Source organism: Eublepharis macularius, chromosome 11, assembly GCF_028583425.1.
Source record: "Eublepharis macularius isolate TG4126 chromosome 11, MPM_Emac_v1.0, whole genome shotgun sequence".
NCBI classification, from domain to species: domain Eukaryota; kingdom Metazoa; phylum Chordata; class Lepidosauria; order Squamata; family Eublepharidae; genus Eublepharis; species Eublepharis macularius.
The window spans coordinates 35,162,931-35,180,194 of NC_072800.1; the positions used below are offsets into that span (position 1 = coordinate 35,162,931).

Genomic DNA, 17,264 nt, shown 5'->3' on the forward strand with positions numbered 1-17,264 from the left:
GTAATGCACAGTCTGCATAATGAAGCAATCAACACATGCACCAAAAGAAAAAAGTTATGTTAAAAAAGTCTTACTGGTTCTTTGGATGAAGACAGCCTTTTTGAACTCCACTTATACTAGAAAATATATCTTAGTCATTTTGCGGAACTAAAATTGCATTTCATTTTTTGGGGGGTGATCCGTAGGTCTCTCATGATTTTGCAATCAACTTTAATGAAGACAACCCAGAATGTGCAGGTATCTATCATGACGGCAAAGAAGATTCCAATAATATTACACGTATTTTATTTAATGTCATTTGTTGTGCCCGTTAATTGTTAAATTATCTTAGATGAAATAATGTGAGAGTGAATGAGGCAGAAATAATGGTTACGGTGGTTAGAAACCCTTCCAGAGAAGGAAAGGCAAAGCTGGAATTTTCTTCTATTATTAGAAACATTAAATCTATAAATCAGCCAGTTAATTGGTTAAAAAAAGGTAACTTATTAGTCAATGATCAGTTGAACAAACCAAGTGAGAATGAATTGTGGAGTATTTTTTATCTTCCTGAAGTAAGACGCCTGATAGGCAATAAATATTTTAAATAATAAATGGAGAAACAATGTTTTCTATAAGAGCCAAGGATTCCTGTTTTTCAGATGTGTGAAGCTGCCTTGATAAATATGGGCCTGTACCAGAAAGCTACAAGCTTCAAAAACTGTGTCACCTTGACTCCTGGAGAAAAAAGAGGGACCATGTCTGCTCTTCCCACCAGTGGCCTTAAATGTATTGATCTGAAGGTCAAATCAGGGATTCTGTTCCAATACTTGGATCAACACATGGTGGCTGAGATCAGGGACAAAGGACATGATCTCCCTTCCCTTCTTGACACTACATGGATTTAGACAGTATAACCAGAGCTATATACTTTATTCCTAAATATTAATTCCACGTGATCAAGGGAGAAAGAAATGCTACCAAGCCATCACTGTCTAGTAATTTAGGATTACAGGTGTGAAATGCAAATAATTGCTGGGATCCAAATGTGCATTTAAAGCCTCTCTTGAATATAAACTGAATGCAGTTGCACAGCATGTTAAGACCATACATTTAATATCTACAAAATGCACATTAGATGCTGTTGGCAAAAAGAGAAGATCGTGTTTATGAATTATATATTGCATAGCATCTAAAAGAGATCAGGCCAGCAGGGGAGAGCTACTTTGAAAAACGGAATCTTTCAGATTTGCAGCTGTGCAAAACAAATTGGCAGGATAGTAGATCAGTTGTGTGAGGGAAATTGCATGAATCGCTTTTTAAAAACCCTTATTTAGAAGTAATGATGTTAGCTTATGCTTGAAACATTGTCCCAGATATGTTTTGCTTAATAACTAGCTTGTTTAACTATGTGCCTTTTCAATGCCAGGGATTCAAGGAGTCGTTGAAGCATATCAGAATTGCCTGCCTAAGCTTCAGCTTTATGGGCCTACAAACATTGCACCCATCATTCAGAAAGTGGCTAAATCGGCATCAGAAGAAACTAACACGAAGGAGGCTTCGGTGAGGATCAGAGCAGGCTGCAAGCTAATCTAAGCCTGCTATGTCTTTTGGCATTGGGGCCTTCTCAAAAACATGTGACTCTGATTAATTAATTAACTGGTTCACCATCTATGTGGTTAAAGCATGGCAAGGGGGAAAGGCTATCAATCACACTCTGAATAAATGTGATCTTGATTATGTATCTTTAGACCTTGGTGGGAAGTCATGAATGGCAACTCTTTACTTACCACCAGTACTGTTTTTCCCCCCTTTTAAACTGGAATGTCCTTGTCCTGCTGAGATCATAAAGCAATGTACTTCCCATGAAATAAGCAGTGTGGCTTACTCTTGAGTAGACATAAATAGGATCAGGTTTCCCATCCCATTGAAACTCACATGAGTTGATTTGCCTTACTCCTTTATTGTTCTGGACAGTCACAGAGTCACCTTTATTTTGATGTAACTGGGAGAACTGAATTCTGAACTGGAGCATATTTTGCTTTAAGGGTCAATTCTTTGCATCGTTCCCCCTTCATAAAACATTTTTAAAAATAAACACTCTTGGTGTGATTGTGCATTTGACTACATCAAGATTTTTTTAATGCGATGTTATACGGATATACTCATGTACTCTTCGTACTGGTAAAACTCTGTCCCAAAAGAATCTTGAAGCAGTCATATGTACAATCAAGACTGCTTTCTTGCAGTATTTCAGTGTGCGTCAGCCATGTGGGTAAGGAAGTGAAATCTGCAGAAAATTCCACATGCTCGGCACTCTATATAACATTCAGAAATATGGAGACTTATTTGTCCATCAATTCCACTTCATGGGGAAAAGGGTAATTCAGAATTCCAAAATTCAGGGGGAAATTCAGACAAAGAGAATTTCTGAAGCATTCTTAACCAAAGAACAAGTTAATTTAATTGTGACTAGTGTTGCAATCCAGTGCAGAGTTACTCCCGTCTAATCGCATAGATTTCCATGGGTTTAGACTGGAGTAGTTCTGCATAAGACTACATAATAAATCGTATGGCTTTTAATGGAACTTTATGATGGCAACCTTTATCAGAACTGGGGCAACTGTAGTTCGTCTCACCTTTAGAACAATTCATACATCAGTGATTTTATATTAGTCATTTTATATTAGTCATTTAGCTAGCTAGTCTAAAGCCAGGTATTGGGTAAATAAACCATTGATATTACCTCCCTGAACTGTCATTCATTCCAACTGTTCTGTTGTTACCCAATGAAGCTTGGATAGGGGCTGTGGTTCAGTGGTAGAGCCTCTGCTTTGCATTTAGAAGTTCCTGGTTCATTTCCTGGTGTCACTAGTTAAAAGGATCAGGTAATAGCTGTTGTAAAAGACCTTTACTTGAGATGCTGGAGAGTCAATGCCAGTCAGAGTAGACAATATCAGCCTTGATAGACCAAAGGTCTGAACCAGTATAAGGCAGCTTAATATGAGGTTACCACAGTCCCTATGACACAAAGGAGTAATAATAATAATAATGTTTTGTCAGACATTCTCCAAATACTTTCATGAGTCTTTCTAGAAAGCAAATTCTGCTGCAGTATCCATGCATAATAGGCAATCGTATGTTAGAACTATATTTAATTTTGTATTTTTCATTTTATTTCCCCCCAATTAATAACATTCAAGAAAACTCTGGGGTACTTATTTAGCCAGGTGGTGGTTAGGAATCAAAATAGATTAATATTTTGATTATCTTCTTTGCAACCTTTAGCAATATTTCATCTTGCTGATTCTGACGGATGGTGTCATCACAGACATGGCCGACACTCGCGAAGCCATTGTCCACGCTTCCCATCTCCCCATGTCAGTCATCATCGTTGGAGTTGGAAATGCTGACTTCAGTGACATGCAGATGCTTGACGGAGACGACGGGATCCTGAGATCTCCCAAGGGAGAGCCTGTACTTCGTGACATTGTTCAGTTCGTGCCATTCAGGAACTTCAAACATGTAAGATTAATTTCCACCATGTTCTCTTTGGGGGGGGGGAGGTGTTTATCCTTAGTCAAGGGATTCTTAAGCTATGTCTTGGCAAGGTTCTCCAAGTCATAAACACCAGAAGATTGGAAGGGGAAGATGGCTGCTCTGATGGCCTAGCAAGTAGGCTTCATCGACACAGCAACAATTTTCTGAATGCCACTTTGAATGCAGAGGCATTTGCAGCAGCTATAGAGCATACATGTAGTAGTCTTTCCTATACTTTGCTGCTACCATTTCTTCCACATGACACCAATATGTCCATAACTGATTTTTTTTAAAAAAAGAAACGCCCTTCAAAGTACTCCAGAAGCATGAGCGAGATGGCACTGATGTGGGCAAGACCTGTAAAACTTCACATTTTCCTGTCCACACAGCATACAAATATGCTTTGATTATAGTTTTCATCAAAAGATCATACCAAACCAGATTTAGGAAAGATCACAGCAAAATCGAGAGGAGGAGGGTAGGGAGTAGGGACATGGAAAGTAGATGATTAGGGGGTGACAATGTATGTATGCTCCAAAAAAATCCACTCTGGTGTAGACCCAAAACTTCTGTATGGGAGTACCTTAATGGTTAGCACAAAGGTGAATTACACCCCCTTGTTTTTCATTGTATAAATATTCATGAAGGCGCTTATAGTGACCCTGGCCACTTCAGGGGAAAGTGTCACTGCTGTCCAAGCTTCCATTAGAATGATAGCCACATATTTGGGTCACCTCAAATGAAGAACAGGATCACATAATGTTGTTGGACAATGAGAGCTTATTTTAGTGGAAAAGAGCAAGAGTCCAGTAGCACCTATAAGACTAACAAAATTAATGGTAGGGTATGAGTTTTTATGAGCCACAGCTCAATTCTTCAGATACCAGGATCTGAAGAAGTGAGCTGTGGCTCATGATGATAGCTCATCATGTATTGTATTGGGCTAGCTTTGAGTAAAGCGGGGCTCCTCAGGTCTACAATCCGATTGGGAAATAGGGTTAGCAGCAGCCAATCATTCCTCTGGGATATGAACCAATTGCTGCCTTGTAAACATATTACCTTTTGTCAGCACATGCAAATGAAGGATCCTAGTTGTCTGTGTTCTCACTGGGGGGTTATAAAAGGGGGCGTCGTTTGGAGTGTATATATCTGGCTCCTTCGGAAGCACGTGAGGTAGTGTTTGCAATAAAGTTACTCGCATGAGCTGAAATCACTGCCTGGCTGAAATCTCTATGAGCACAAGGCTCAATATTTAATACCCTACCACAACTTTTGTTAGTCTTATAGGTACTACTGGACTCTTGCCCTTTTCCACTGCTACAGACAGACTAACATGGCTACCCATCTTGTTTATTTTAAAACAGAGAAAAATATCATCAAAGTTAAGGTTTGGGTCCAGTAGTGCCTTAAAGATCAGCAAGATTTTCCATGGTATAAGTTTCGAGAGTCAAGCTCCAATCATCATATATCTGATGAAGGAAGCTTGGACTAACTCTTGAAAGCTTATACCCAGGAAAATCTTGTTTGTCTTTAAGGTGCTACTGGACTCAAACCTTGCTCTTCTACTGCAGACCAGCACAGATACCCACCTGAAACTATCTTCAAAGTTAATGGGACACTGACTTCCCAAAGTTAATGGGACACTGACTTGATTGCTAGAATATCTTCTCTCAGGGATGTTGGAGAACAGGTCTAGGAAAATCTCCACTCTCATTCAAAAAACTTAGTGCCTGTTAGTGTTGTCAGTTCTGGCTAGAAGCAGTGTAGAATGGTTCTTTAAATAACCTTGTAAATAGAGATGGGCACGATCCGCATTATGATTGAAAAAAACCCACGATAATGGCGATCGCGCGATCGTGACCCAGCGGATTGTGATTGTCCACGGCCAATGATTCAGCGATTGGGAGGGGCCTAGATTGGGGCACTCGGGCTCGGATCGGGGATCCAGACACTCAGGCGCCAGCAATCTATTCCCCTGGCAATGGAACCAGGGGAACGCCTGAGCAGTGTTTGCCCTCCTTCTGTCGCCCTGGAAACCCGAATGGAAGCCCAGATTCCTTGATCAGCAGGGCTTCCTTCCAACCATGGAGCAGCAAAGCAGTCACCAGTTGGGAGAAGACACCCAGGGGAGGGAGGGGGAAGGGGGTGTTCTGTAGGCATGGGCACTCCAATCTCATCCGTGCAAACCCTGATAGGCAGCTCTGACGGCCAAACACAGACAGCCAAACACAAACACAGATGCCACCAGCATCACACACCATTCCTGTATCGCTGGGAACAGCGGGGCACCCCTCTGCTTTTGCCTCCACGATCCACAGATCGGGAACAGGAGATTTTTGGTGTGCATCATTTATTTGGGATCGTTGCCGACCCCGATCCACAATCAGCTGGATCGTTAATTTTTTTTGGATCATGCCCATCTCTACTTGTAAATATCTGCTCTCCTGGTTACCTCTGATGAATGAGAATTGCCTCCATACCACCAGGCTGGTAAGATTCACAAAGCTGGTTCTTTTATGTTTTAGATCACAAATGACTAACATAGATATGTGTGGGAAGGTACACTCGTAAATATTGGGGGGGGGGCTGTTGTAACTTATGTCAAGTTAATTGCAAATTGTATGTCTTTAACATTAAGTACACATAATTAGAAATGTCAAATTCTTAAGGACTCTAATGAAAAAGGATGTAATAAATAAACTTGAATGGTGGACTGAAGTGCCAGTTTCTATTTTTATCTATGTGTGAAACTCTAACCAACATGTTTCTGGGCCATCTTTGTAGTTACCAGTGTCACACGTGAAGTAGCTCTCAGAGAGCATTCCTAAACAGGACTTACTCAGAAGTTAGTCCCATGTTATTCAATGAGGAAGTGCCCTGAGGACTGCAACCTGAGACTGAGTCCCGAGACTTCTATGGAAGGGTAAAAGCAGTCTCTCACACACACACCACCCTTAGAAGCTTTCTTGATTATACAAGAATATGTCAATTAGGACTAAGCAGAGGTGGTGTCCTTTGACAGCATTTGACTAGCAAAGATTGTGATGTCCCTTTGCTCTGAAAGATACAAGATCCTGTATTTGGGCAGAGAGTATCAAGCCAGTTCCTCAGTGCTTTAAAATAATAATGGTGTTGATGAAGATAATAATACTACCTACTCTTCATTTCCCTGATACGTCAGCACCTGGTATTAGGAACAAAAATCAAGCTTAGCATTTGAGAAGTGCTTCATCATAGCTGGGCTTCATATTCAAAATTTGTCAGTTAACTGCAGGGAGCCAGCTTGGTGTAGTGGTTAAGAGCGGCGGGACTCTAATCTGGAGAACTGGGTTTGATTCCCCACTCCTCCACTTGAAGCCAGCTGGGTGACCTTGGGTCAGTCAACGCTTCTCAGAACTCTCTCAGCCCCACCCACCTCACAGGATGTTTTGTTGTGGGGATAATAATAACATACTTTGTAAACCGTGGGTGTTAAGTCATCCTGAAGGGTGGTATATAAATCAAATGTTGTTGCTATCATCATCATCATCATTATTATGGATTTTTTTTCTGTTGCTGCTGTCATTGGTATAATGTATTGAGGTGTGTCCTTTCCCCATCCTGAGATAGCCAGATTTAAAAGAGAATATCTTGTTTTCATTGTGTACTGATGTTGAGCCTATTGGCATAATATTATTATTATTATTATTGTCATACCATCAGTGTAGATAGCAACCTAGAGATACAAGGGCAGGCTGGGATTTTAAAGCTGTTCTGGACCAAGCTACCCCAAGGGGCCCCAACAGAGCAGGCTTTACTGCAGGGGGTGCTCATCTTGGGCTCAGGCTGAAGCAACAATGAGAGAGGTATAGTTTTGTGGGCAACACTGCAGCTTTTTTCATCATTACAACAACATTGATCCAAGCCAGATGGCCTGTGTGGAGCAGCCCAGCACTGCAAGGACCCATTGGCTCAAATTGTGCCTGGCCTGCCCCCAAGGTCAGCAAAGACTGGGAACTTTCCAGGTAAGTTAAAGGACCAGCCTGCCCTTGCATAAATAACAGACATAGGTCTTGGCTCCCAAACAGTTTACAATCTAAAACCATTTCTTTCCTTCATTGAGTTTAAATTACACATTTTTAGATAAATACCTTGAAAAGCAACAAGCTTACTAGGTCAGATGGGTTGTTCCATAGCTTATTTTCTTAGCAAGGCACATTTGGGACCTTGTCATATATCACAGTCCTGCTCCTACTACTAATCATGTTGTGCAGTTTTTCACAGCAGGCACAGTGTACTGGGAAAAACACTGAACGTGGAGTTATTCATGAGTTAGAGCTAGACCTACTTTCAATTTATTGCTAATTTGCTTCTGGGAAAGACCCAGGAAACCCAGTGGCATTTAGAATTATTTTCAGCTCGTGTTGTGATTTTTTTCCCCAACAGAGTTTAAATAATCATTTCTGATTGAATGATATGTGATGATGTTGAAATTCTAGCTGAATGTTGTATTCCAGCTAACAAGGAAGTTTAGAGGGAAAGATATAAAACTAATAATTTAAACTAAATTGTGGGTTCCTTTGCCTGTGTGCACACATACAGCCATGTGTATAGTTTTAACTCATTTTATGCTATGTATAGTGATAAACATGAGGTATCTCAGTAAAATGGCAGGAGTCTAATCTGTCCTCTCCCTGTTCTCTTTTCATCCAACTGGGCTGATCTGAGCTCACAAAGCAGCTTTTCAGCTAAGAAGATTTTTTCCTTCTCCTATGGCCCTAGCCTAGATCACCTTCATCCTACCCACTAGTTTAAGATCTATATCTCCACAATTGTGTGCCTCCCCTTATGAAAATGAGGTGGGTGGCAACCAGCAGGGCTTTTTTTTCTGGGAAAAGAGGGGGTAAAATTCCCTGGTATCATATGCTCGTGTGCTTTGCACATGCGCACTCCCAGGACCACATGATGATGTCACTTCCAGAAAATGACATCATTTCGCAGGGTGGAGCCACCCCCCAGAGGATATAAAAACAAAAGATAAGGAGGCCAGGCTTAGCTCTAAACAATTAAAAGCAAACTGGCTAGGTTTAAATGTCACTTTCCATGTCACTGTGCAGCGGCACTGAAAGGGGCATTTAAACCCTGGCTTCAGTGAGCCGGCTGGGTTTAAATGCCCCTTTTCATGCCACTGCAGAGTGACATGGAAAGGGGCATTTAAACTTCAGCTTGCACTGTCTGGCCAGGCAGCAGAAGTGAGCCCGCTGGGTTTAAATGCCCCTTTCCATGCCACTCCGCAGCATCACCGAAAGGGTCATTTAAATCCCAGCTTCGGCTGCTTTGCCAGGCGCCTCGTAAGTGATGGCATTGCACCAGGGCCAATACTTTAAGAATCAGCCTTGGTGTGATGCTATCACTTTAAGGATGCACTGGAAGTGACATCATTAGGGGCACATGTGCACCATTGTATGAGTGCAAAAAAAGAAGAGAATACTTGTCCCCCAACACTAATTGCTATGGAGAACCTACCAATCCTACATACACCCCCCCCTTGTCCCTGCCTCTCGCCAGTTGCCAGACTCATCTTGGCCACCCTATTTAGGCACCAGGACGAAATGTTTTTGTTCACCCAGGTTTTTAATTAAACAGTTGATTTTTTGAAAATATTTTGGTCTGGGAACTGTTGTGTTAAGCTGTCAGTGGTCTGTTATTAGTTTTTAACACTTGATTTGAATAAATATTTTGTTTTTATTCTTTTTATTTTGTAATGGGCAGGCTCCTGGAGAGGTGGCATGACATTTTTCTTTAAAAAAATAAATAATATTTGTGTGTGTGGTTCCCTCGAGTCATAGCTGACTTATGGCGGCCCCTGATGGGGTTTTTGTGGCAAGAGACTAACAGAGGTGGTTTGCCATGGCCTGCCGCTGCAACCCTGGTCTTCGTTGGAGGTCTCCCATCCAATTACTAACCAAGGCCGACCCCGCTTAGCTTCTGAGATCTGATGAGATCAACTACAGAGTAATAAATCAACTATTAATAAATATTTAATAGTTGATTTATTACTCTGTAGTTTTATATCGTTTTAAAATTTATGAGCCACCTCAGACTGTTTTTTTTCCTGAAGATACAGTGAAGAAATAAAATGAATTAAATAAATACATATTGGCCTAGAAGAGCAAGATTCAGGTCTAGGAGCATCTTAAAGACCAACTAGATTTCCAGGATATGAGCTTTTGAGAGTCAACACTCTAAAACAATGGCCTGGTAGGACACTTTCACAAACTTCATGTTCTTCGACCAGGACTATTATTAAATGATCTGGACAGGGAATGAGTCGATTGCATTATCCTCAATTTTCAGCTTGAAAAGAGACACTTTGAGCTGGTTATTATTCTGCTTGGCTGCGGGTGGGACTCAGCCACAAAAAGGTGCTGCCCGGTGTAATTCTGCTGACACCATATCCCAATGCTATGCCACTCGGGAGGGGGCACTGCTCCGTAGCCCTTTTAACTCCAATCTTCTCTCCTTACCTTTTTTGGCATCAAACAACTCTTGATTTTTAGAAAGGAAGCAGCTGTTCCCTTTGCCAAATAAAGAATTGACGTAGTAAAGACTACAGGATTTCTAGGCTATAATGCTGATTACAATTTATCAAAAGGAAAAGCAAACTTAATGATCATTGTGAATACTTGTTTTATGTTGTATTGTATTTTTTCTTTTAGATCTATACGTAGGGCTGATGAAAAAATAAATTGAGCCATGTCCCAACCTTTTAAATCATATGATTTATCAATCAATCAATCAAATCAAAGGGTTTATTACGGTCACAAGACCAGCCAAGTAAAATACAGATAAAAAGAACATATGATTTATAAACTTTTGGGTGTTGAAGAACACAAGATTCCCTACAGGATCAGAGCAAAGTCTAGTATCCTGTTCCCAACTTGCATGCTCTGGGACACTTACAAGAAGGGCGCGGAGGCCATTAGACCTTCCTCACTGTTGCCCCCAGCAGCTATTAGTGGAATTGTGGACATGAGCAGAGAGATCCCAGTTAGCCACTATGGCTACTAACCATTGATGGTATACCAATCCAGCATAGTGTAACTAATATTTTAAAATGAAATGAGTTTTGTTTTATGTTTAGTTTATATGTATTAGTTTTGTTCATATGTAGTACGTAGATGTTAATTATTAACACAAGCTGTCCCAAGTAGCAGTTTATTATTAACACAAGCTGTCCCAAGTAGCAGTTTAGGCTGAGCAGACAGATAAAGATACTTAAATAAAGCCATCTGAGGCAGTTACCATTAGTATATCCTATGGTGGTAAATAAGCACTTTCCTTTGTCAAGCCTGAATTCGCTACTGATCAATTTCACAGGGTGACCCCAAGTTTTTTTTTTCTATGGGAGATGAGGGGGGAGGTGTGCCTTCTCTCTCTCCCTCTCTCCCTCTCTCCGCGCGCGCGCGCGCGCGCGTGTGTGTGTGTGTGTGAGAGAGAGAGAGAGAGAGAGAGAGAGAGATTTCCTTTCCATGCATCATTTTATAAAACCCCTCCTCCCAAACTAGAAATCTCCAAAAGGCTCCAGCACCTGTTTCTTTTCCAGCCCTAAGATATCCAGCACTCATCTTTTAAAGGTGAGAATATGATGCTGGCATTTCTTACTGCATTTTTCCACTGCCACTACACTGTTTTCATTGAGCTATTCACCAAGACTTCAAAATCTCTCGACTGGTTAGACACCACCAATTCATTTCAAACTCCACTGGTGTCTATCTGAAATTTAGATGTAGAGTTATCCCAATATTCGTCATGTTATAGAATCTCATTTTATTTCATGTATTTATTGTCTGCCATTCTCACTGAGTCTCGAATGTTAATACACTAATCTATCATTATTTGCCATGCCATTCCCTATTCTCCACATTTGGAGAGATCTTTTAGAGCTACTTGTATTCTGTTCAGCATTTTTTTCTTATCTTCTTGTGTTGGTGGCAGGAATTCCAGAGGTTATCCACTAATCCAGTTTCTCCTTTTGCGTAGAGGGGTGGGGGAAATTCAGGAGGGGTGAGAGTTTCTTAAAAGAGAAATATTGACAGTACAAGCACAAACGATTCCTATGAGAAGGAAAAATGGAAGGAGCCTAAAGAAGCCAAGGTGGCTCCATAAACAGCTTTCTAAAGAGTTGAGAAATAAAAAAGACTTGTTTAGGAAATTGAAGGAGGGCCTTATAACCAAGGATGAATATAAACAAATAACCAGTGCTTATAGGAAGAGTGTTAGGAAAGCCAGAGCTCAGTATGAGCTTAGGGTAGAAAGAGATGCTAAAAAACAACAAAAAAGGGTTCTTTGCTTATGTTCAAAGTAAGAAAAAGAGCAAGGACATGGTAGACTCATTGCAGGGACAGGAAAGTGAAATTGTAACAGGCAATGAAGAGAGGACAGAACTGCTCAATTTTTCTCAGTCTTCACCCGTGAGGGAAATGGTGCTCAACATAGCCAAGCCAAGCCAAGCAAGCCTTTATTGGCATATATATAAAATTTTAAATACAGAAACAAGTCCATACAGAGTAAGATTAAAATTACAGATAGGAACAGGACCACAGTGTAGCAAAACCAATATAGAATATTATTTGTCAGCGCTCAACATGGCATTAATAGAACATATGGTAATGGAAGGGAGCTATAGCGTAGGATCGGCATAGGGGTAGTACATAAACACCTAGTTTCTTTAAATGGAACTAAGTCCTCAGGGGCCAAAGAATTGCATCCAAGGGTACTAAAAGAACTCGCAGATGTAATTTCTGAGCCTCTGTCCATTATTTTTGAGAATTCTTGGACAGCATGTCGGATGCCAGGAGATTGGAGGTAGACAAATGTTATCCCCATCTTCAAGAAGGGGAAAAAAGAGGATTTGGACAACGACCGACCCATCAGCTTGACATCTATATCTGGAAAAGTTTTAAAACAAATCATCAGTCAGTCTTCAAGCATTTAGAAAAGATGGGTGTGATTACTAAGAGCCAGCATGGGTTTCTCAAGAACAAGTCATGTCAGACTAACTTTATCTGTTTTTTTGAGAAAGTTACTCCCCTTGCTGGATCAGAGGGATGCTGTAGACATAGTTTATCTCTATTTCAGTAAGGCTTTTGATAAGGTTCCACATACCATCCTTGTTGACAAGTTGGTATGTGGTTTGGATCTTATTAATGTTAGGTGGATCTGTAACTGGTTGGTAGATCCCACCCAGAGAGAGCTTGTTAATGGTGCCTCATCCTCTTGGAAATGAGTGACAAGTAGAATGCCTTGGGGATTGGTCCTGGGACCTGTTGTGTTCAACAGATTTGGATGAAGGAATAGAGGGAATGCTTATCAAATTTGCAGATGATACTAAATTGGGAGGGCAGGAAGGGTTACATTAGCACTTACTTCTCGTGGCCCCTTCTTACATGCCTAGGGTAATGCTGATTGCCACTTTTCGGTCAGGAAGCAATTTTCCCCAGGCCAGTTTGGCTAGGGATCCTGGAGGTGTTTTGTCATCTTCTGGGCACTGAGCAGGGGTCACTGGGTGTGGGGGGGCACGTAATTGTGAATTTCCTGCATTGTACAGGGGGTTGGATTAGATGGCCCTGGAGGTCCCTTCCAACTCTATGATTCTATATTCTAGTATAGAAAATGAAGCAGGGAGAAACTGTATTTTTTTGCTATGAGAGGGAGTATGAGCACATGGTTCATGTCTCAGTTCTTTTGACTTCAGTAGAATTCAATCATGCATAACCGTGGGCTTGATGAATTGTAGTCCTGTAGAATAACCTCTAGACCAAGACCTCTTAGATTTGTTTAAGGGTCTTTCGGGGGTTTTCACACGTCAGTTTACAATGCAGGCATCAAACGTATGCTGTCGAAGAGCATATATTGGATTAAGGCCAGGCCTAGACATTATGGCCCACGCGTGATTGCCAATAAAAACAGCAGCCCTGTACATCTTCCTCCTCCCCTCCGTGTCCTAACTTGGAGCAATGCAAAGTGCAAATGGCAACAAGGGAAGTGCAGTAGTGCAGAGAAACACTCCAAATTATGATATCATATAATTATTTGTCCATTGTTAAGGTTCAGTTCTGGCATCACAAACAATTTTCTTTTTCACGACACAAATCTAGTGATAGTTGGGTTTTCATATTCCCTCCCTCCTTTCCTTCCCCTTCAAGTTGCCTGTCAAGACTGAACTTGGTCTAATTTTTTGTGATGTCAAAAAGCAGGCACCATAATTAATTGATGTTTCTTTCTTTCCCAGTGACCGGGGTTTAAATGCCAGTTACTGGGAAAGAAACAAACATTAGGTTGTTGAAATGTCACATTTGTATGTTATGACAAATTGGAGTGCACGTGAAGACTTTCATCTTTGTTCTTGGTACGCTACAGAAGAGGAGGAGGCAGGAACCATGCAAGTGTAGCAGTTAACCCGGTTCATGTCCAAACAAACTTGGGTTTGTTTGTAAAGTCTGAATTGGCTGTAAATAAATGCTACAGAGGAGAAAATGCTATAGGAAGGAAAGTCAGACATCTGACTTTAGCAGTAAAAGCATCTCTTACGCTTTCTGTCTTGCATTAATTCATACCTTTTACAAATCAGGAGCAAAGGTGAAAATACTCATGAGTGCAATACTAAACGTATCCACAGGCGCTTGGCTGCATTGAAGTGGATCATCCACCACTATGTGCATCAGTCAATGTTGTTCTCAGTTCATTACAGTTGGTTAATGAATAAGTGCACCAAAGTGATTTAATAACTGTATTTTTTACCATTTCCTGCAGGCATCCCCAGCTGCGTTAGCAAAAAGCGTTTTGGCCGAAGTTCCAAATCAAGTGGTGGATTATTACAATGGGAAAGGGATTAAACCAAAATGTATGTCAGAGTATGAGTCTTCCAGGACACTAGCTCCTTGAACTTCCGTGGACAATTTTACAGCATTCAGAAATGCTACTATTTACAACTACTGTACTTAACTGAAAATAGCACGTTTTGGTGATTTTTAACTCAATTTTTTTTGCATGTGTAGCCTAAAGGCTTGCAGGTAAAGGTTAAGCAATTGTATTGTTGGAGACTTTTTATGAAAACAAAACAAAACTTATAACTCTTTACATTACAGCATGTCGCCTTGAAATGAAAAGTTATCTGTATCTGTTTTTTATACAGGTTTGTTGAAATTTTGCTAAATTTCTTATTATCTTTACACTGTAAAGCATTTTGAAACATTTATTGGAAGTTGATAGCCAAAACGTCTTTGGGTTTGTCTGCTGTGAAATGAAAAAGATTTTTCAAAATGGCAGATGCATGGATTGTACTTTGCATGTTCCAAAATAAAAAACCACCGTTTTGCAGTTGTTGTTGTTATTTCTTGCTCTCCAAAGCTGCCATTTCTCTAGGGGAATTGATCTCTGCAGACTGGAGAACATTTGTAATTCAGGAAGAACTCTAGCTCCCAATGGAAAGTAATTGTATCCCCCATCCTTTCCCCAATATAAAGTTGTCCTTTGACAATTCTGTTTTCCCAATGGGGGGAACATACTTTTTCTTTTGTCTTCCCTATTCCAGCAAATAGCACTGCCAGACAGATAGGTAGTTACACTGGTAAACAGGTACAAGGAAAAAGGATTCATCCTCTTGCCCACACTGCCACCCCACTCTGCTGCTATTTAGAAATCTTTATAGAGACAGGCTCTCCAGTCACAAATCTCCAACATCTTGCCTTGTTTGTCCAAAGCAGATCAAAAACAACTGAGTCAATTACAAATCAAGCTGTGGGAAATTAACTCATCATTAAAAGCAAGTGGTGAGTTGGGAGTAATCCTCAAATTGCAACTGTATTCATAATTCTGAATATGTGTGATACATTTCCCCACTGCATTCTGTTGGATTATTCCAGCATAGGGTTCTATCCTAAGTGTACAAATACTGCTGGGCTGTTTGAATATTACTGCTGCATCCAACAAAAGTATTTGCCAACATGATCATACAGACAAAACTGGAAAGTGTTTTTCAAAATGGCAGATGCATGTGTCCAGCAGCCCTCCATACACCTGCCTGCACAGATGACCCCACACTGTGCAAAGGACAGGTGTAGCACAGATGGTGTTTGCAATGCATATAGCTTCAGAAAATTCAAAGCTAAGCTATGTGAAAATAATGGCACATGGATGCTTGACAGGAGTCAGACCATTGACCTCTCTGGCTAAGATCTCAGGCAGAAGTCTTTCCCAGCCTGGAAATTATTTAGCCAGTTTGCACCTGAGACTTTACATGCAAACCAAGTGCTGTACCACTGAGTTACAGCCCCCATCTCTAGAAGGAAAAGTTACCAGGTTACAGTCCCATGCCACCCAGCATTTGGAACCTAGCTATTTCAGTCCCCAACATCCCATAGGGGGAAAAAAACGGGGGATCATATAGTCTGTTGAGTAAAATTTGTCATGATTTTCACAAGGCAAAGAGTTTGGGAAATTCTCACTTTAGAAAAATCTCACCATTTAACTAAGAATCTAACTAGACAAACAGATCTCTGATTTGCCTGTCTTTTTCCCTCCTTTGCAAGGCTAAAAATAGTCTGAAAGGATTGGGTTAGTTGGGTGAACATTATTGGCTTTCAAGTTTTGAATAATTCTTCTGACATATTGATGTACAACTGAAATACAAAAAAAAAGACAAAACACAGTTAAAAGAAATATTAACATACAAAAGTAAGTTATCACCCCATTAAAATACAGCTAAATGTCATTTCCTCAGTGGCACATAAGCTGTCCTACTGATTTCAACACAGCTCACTTTCTCTAAATTTCTCTATATCCATTAACAGTATATCAGTATAATTTAAATTACTACAATTTCTTGTTTAAAAAGCCAGGGCTTTATTTTAAAATAAACAAAGAAGCATTGCTTAGGAAATCCAAAAACGTAAGCCATGTAATACCTTTTATTAATGCCAACTAAAATAACATAAAACAATGTGCAAGCTTGCAAGTTCTGCAGAACTGTTCATCAGGGTGGATGTTTTATGCCCTGATCTTAAGGTTACACTGTACACCCTAGTAAAGAGTCCAGTAGCACCTTTAAAACTAACCAACTTTATTGTAGCATAATCTTTCAAGAACCGAAAGAGAGCTGATGAAGAGAGCTGTGGATCTCGAAAGCTTATGCTGCAATAAAATTGGTTAGTCTTAAAGGTGCTTCTGGACTCTTTACTATTTTGCAACTACAGACTAACATGGCTAACTCCTCTGACTACATCCTGTGCAAAATGTCCTGCAAACCTGAATAGATTACATGGTGAAGGCATCTTAAGGTCTATCCCGTCAAAATCCTGCAGTGGCAGAAATTGCCTGGATTCAAACTGTCTCCAGTGATATAGTTGTGACTGTGCTATAAAAATAATTCTTTATTATCAGCAGTTCTGTCTTGCACTGAGATGGTCTCGTCATCATCCATCTTTGATGATTCCTCTTGTCCGCTAAATGAGGGCACGTGTGTGTATGTGTATGTCTGTTCTTTTAGTATCATGGGAAAGTGACAGATCCTCTGCCTCAATCTCTCTTCAGTCTATAGGGCTGGCAGGGGACAGAGAAGATGTTCACTCTGCTGGTCCAAAAGGAAAACTCCAAAACCCCAGAACACAGTCCACTGCTTTTTATTAGGACCAACCAAATGAGACATAACAGTGTACAAACTTTCGAGTTTTCCAGAACTTTTCTTCAGGCTCGATGTTACAAAAAGA

The 17,264-nt window shown here is 40.5% G+C and overlaps 1 protein-coding gene across 1 annotated transcript in view; it reads left to right on the forward strand.

Annotated features, from left to right (window-relative positions):
• Positions 1 to 14,442, forward strand: part of CPNE4 (copine 4) — a 197,303-nt gene extending 182,861 nt beyond the window's left edge. Inside the window, exons 12-15 of the mRNA XM_054991399.1 lie at positions 186 to 237; positions 1,406 to 1,539; positions 3,265 to 3,501; positions 14,311 to 14,442. Coding sequence (XP_054847374.1) covers positions 186 to 237; positions 1,406 to 1,539; positions 3,265 to 3,501; positions 14,311 to 14,442 — 555 coding nt within the window. The remainder of the gene's footprint in view (positions 1 to 185; positions 238 to 1,405; positions 1,540 to 3,264; positions 3,502 to 14,310) is intronic.
• The last annotated feature ends 2,822 nt before the right edge of the window (positions 14,443 to 17,264 follow it).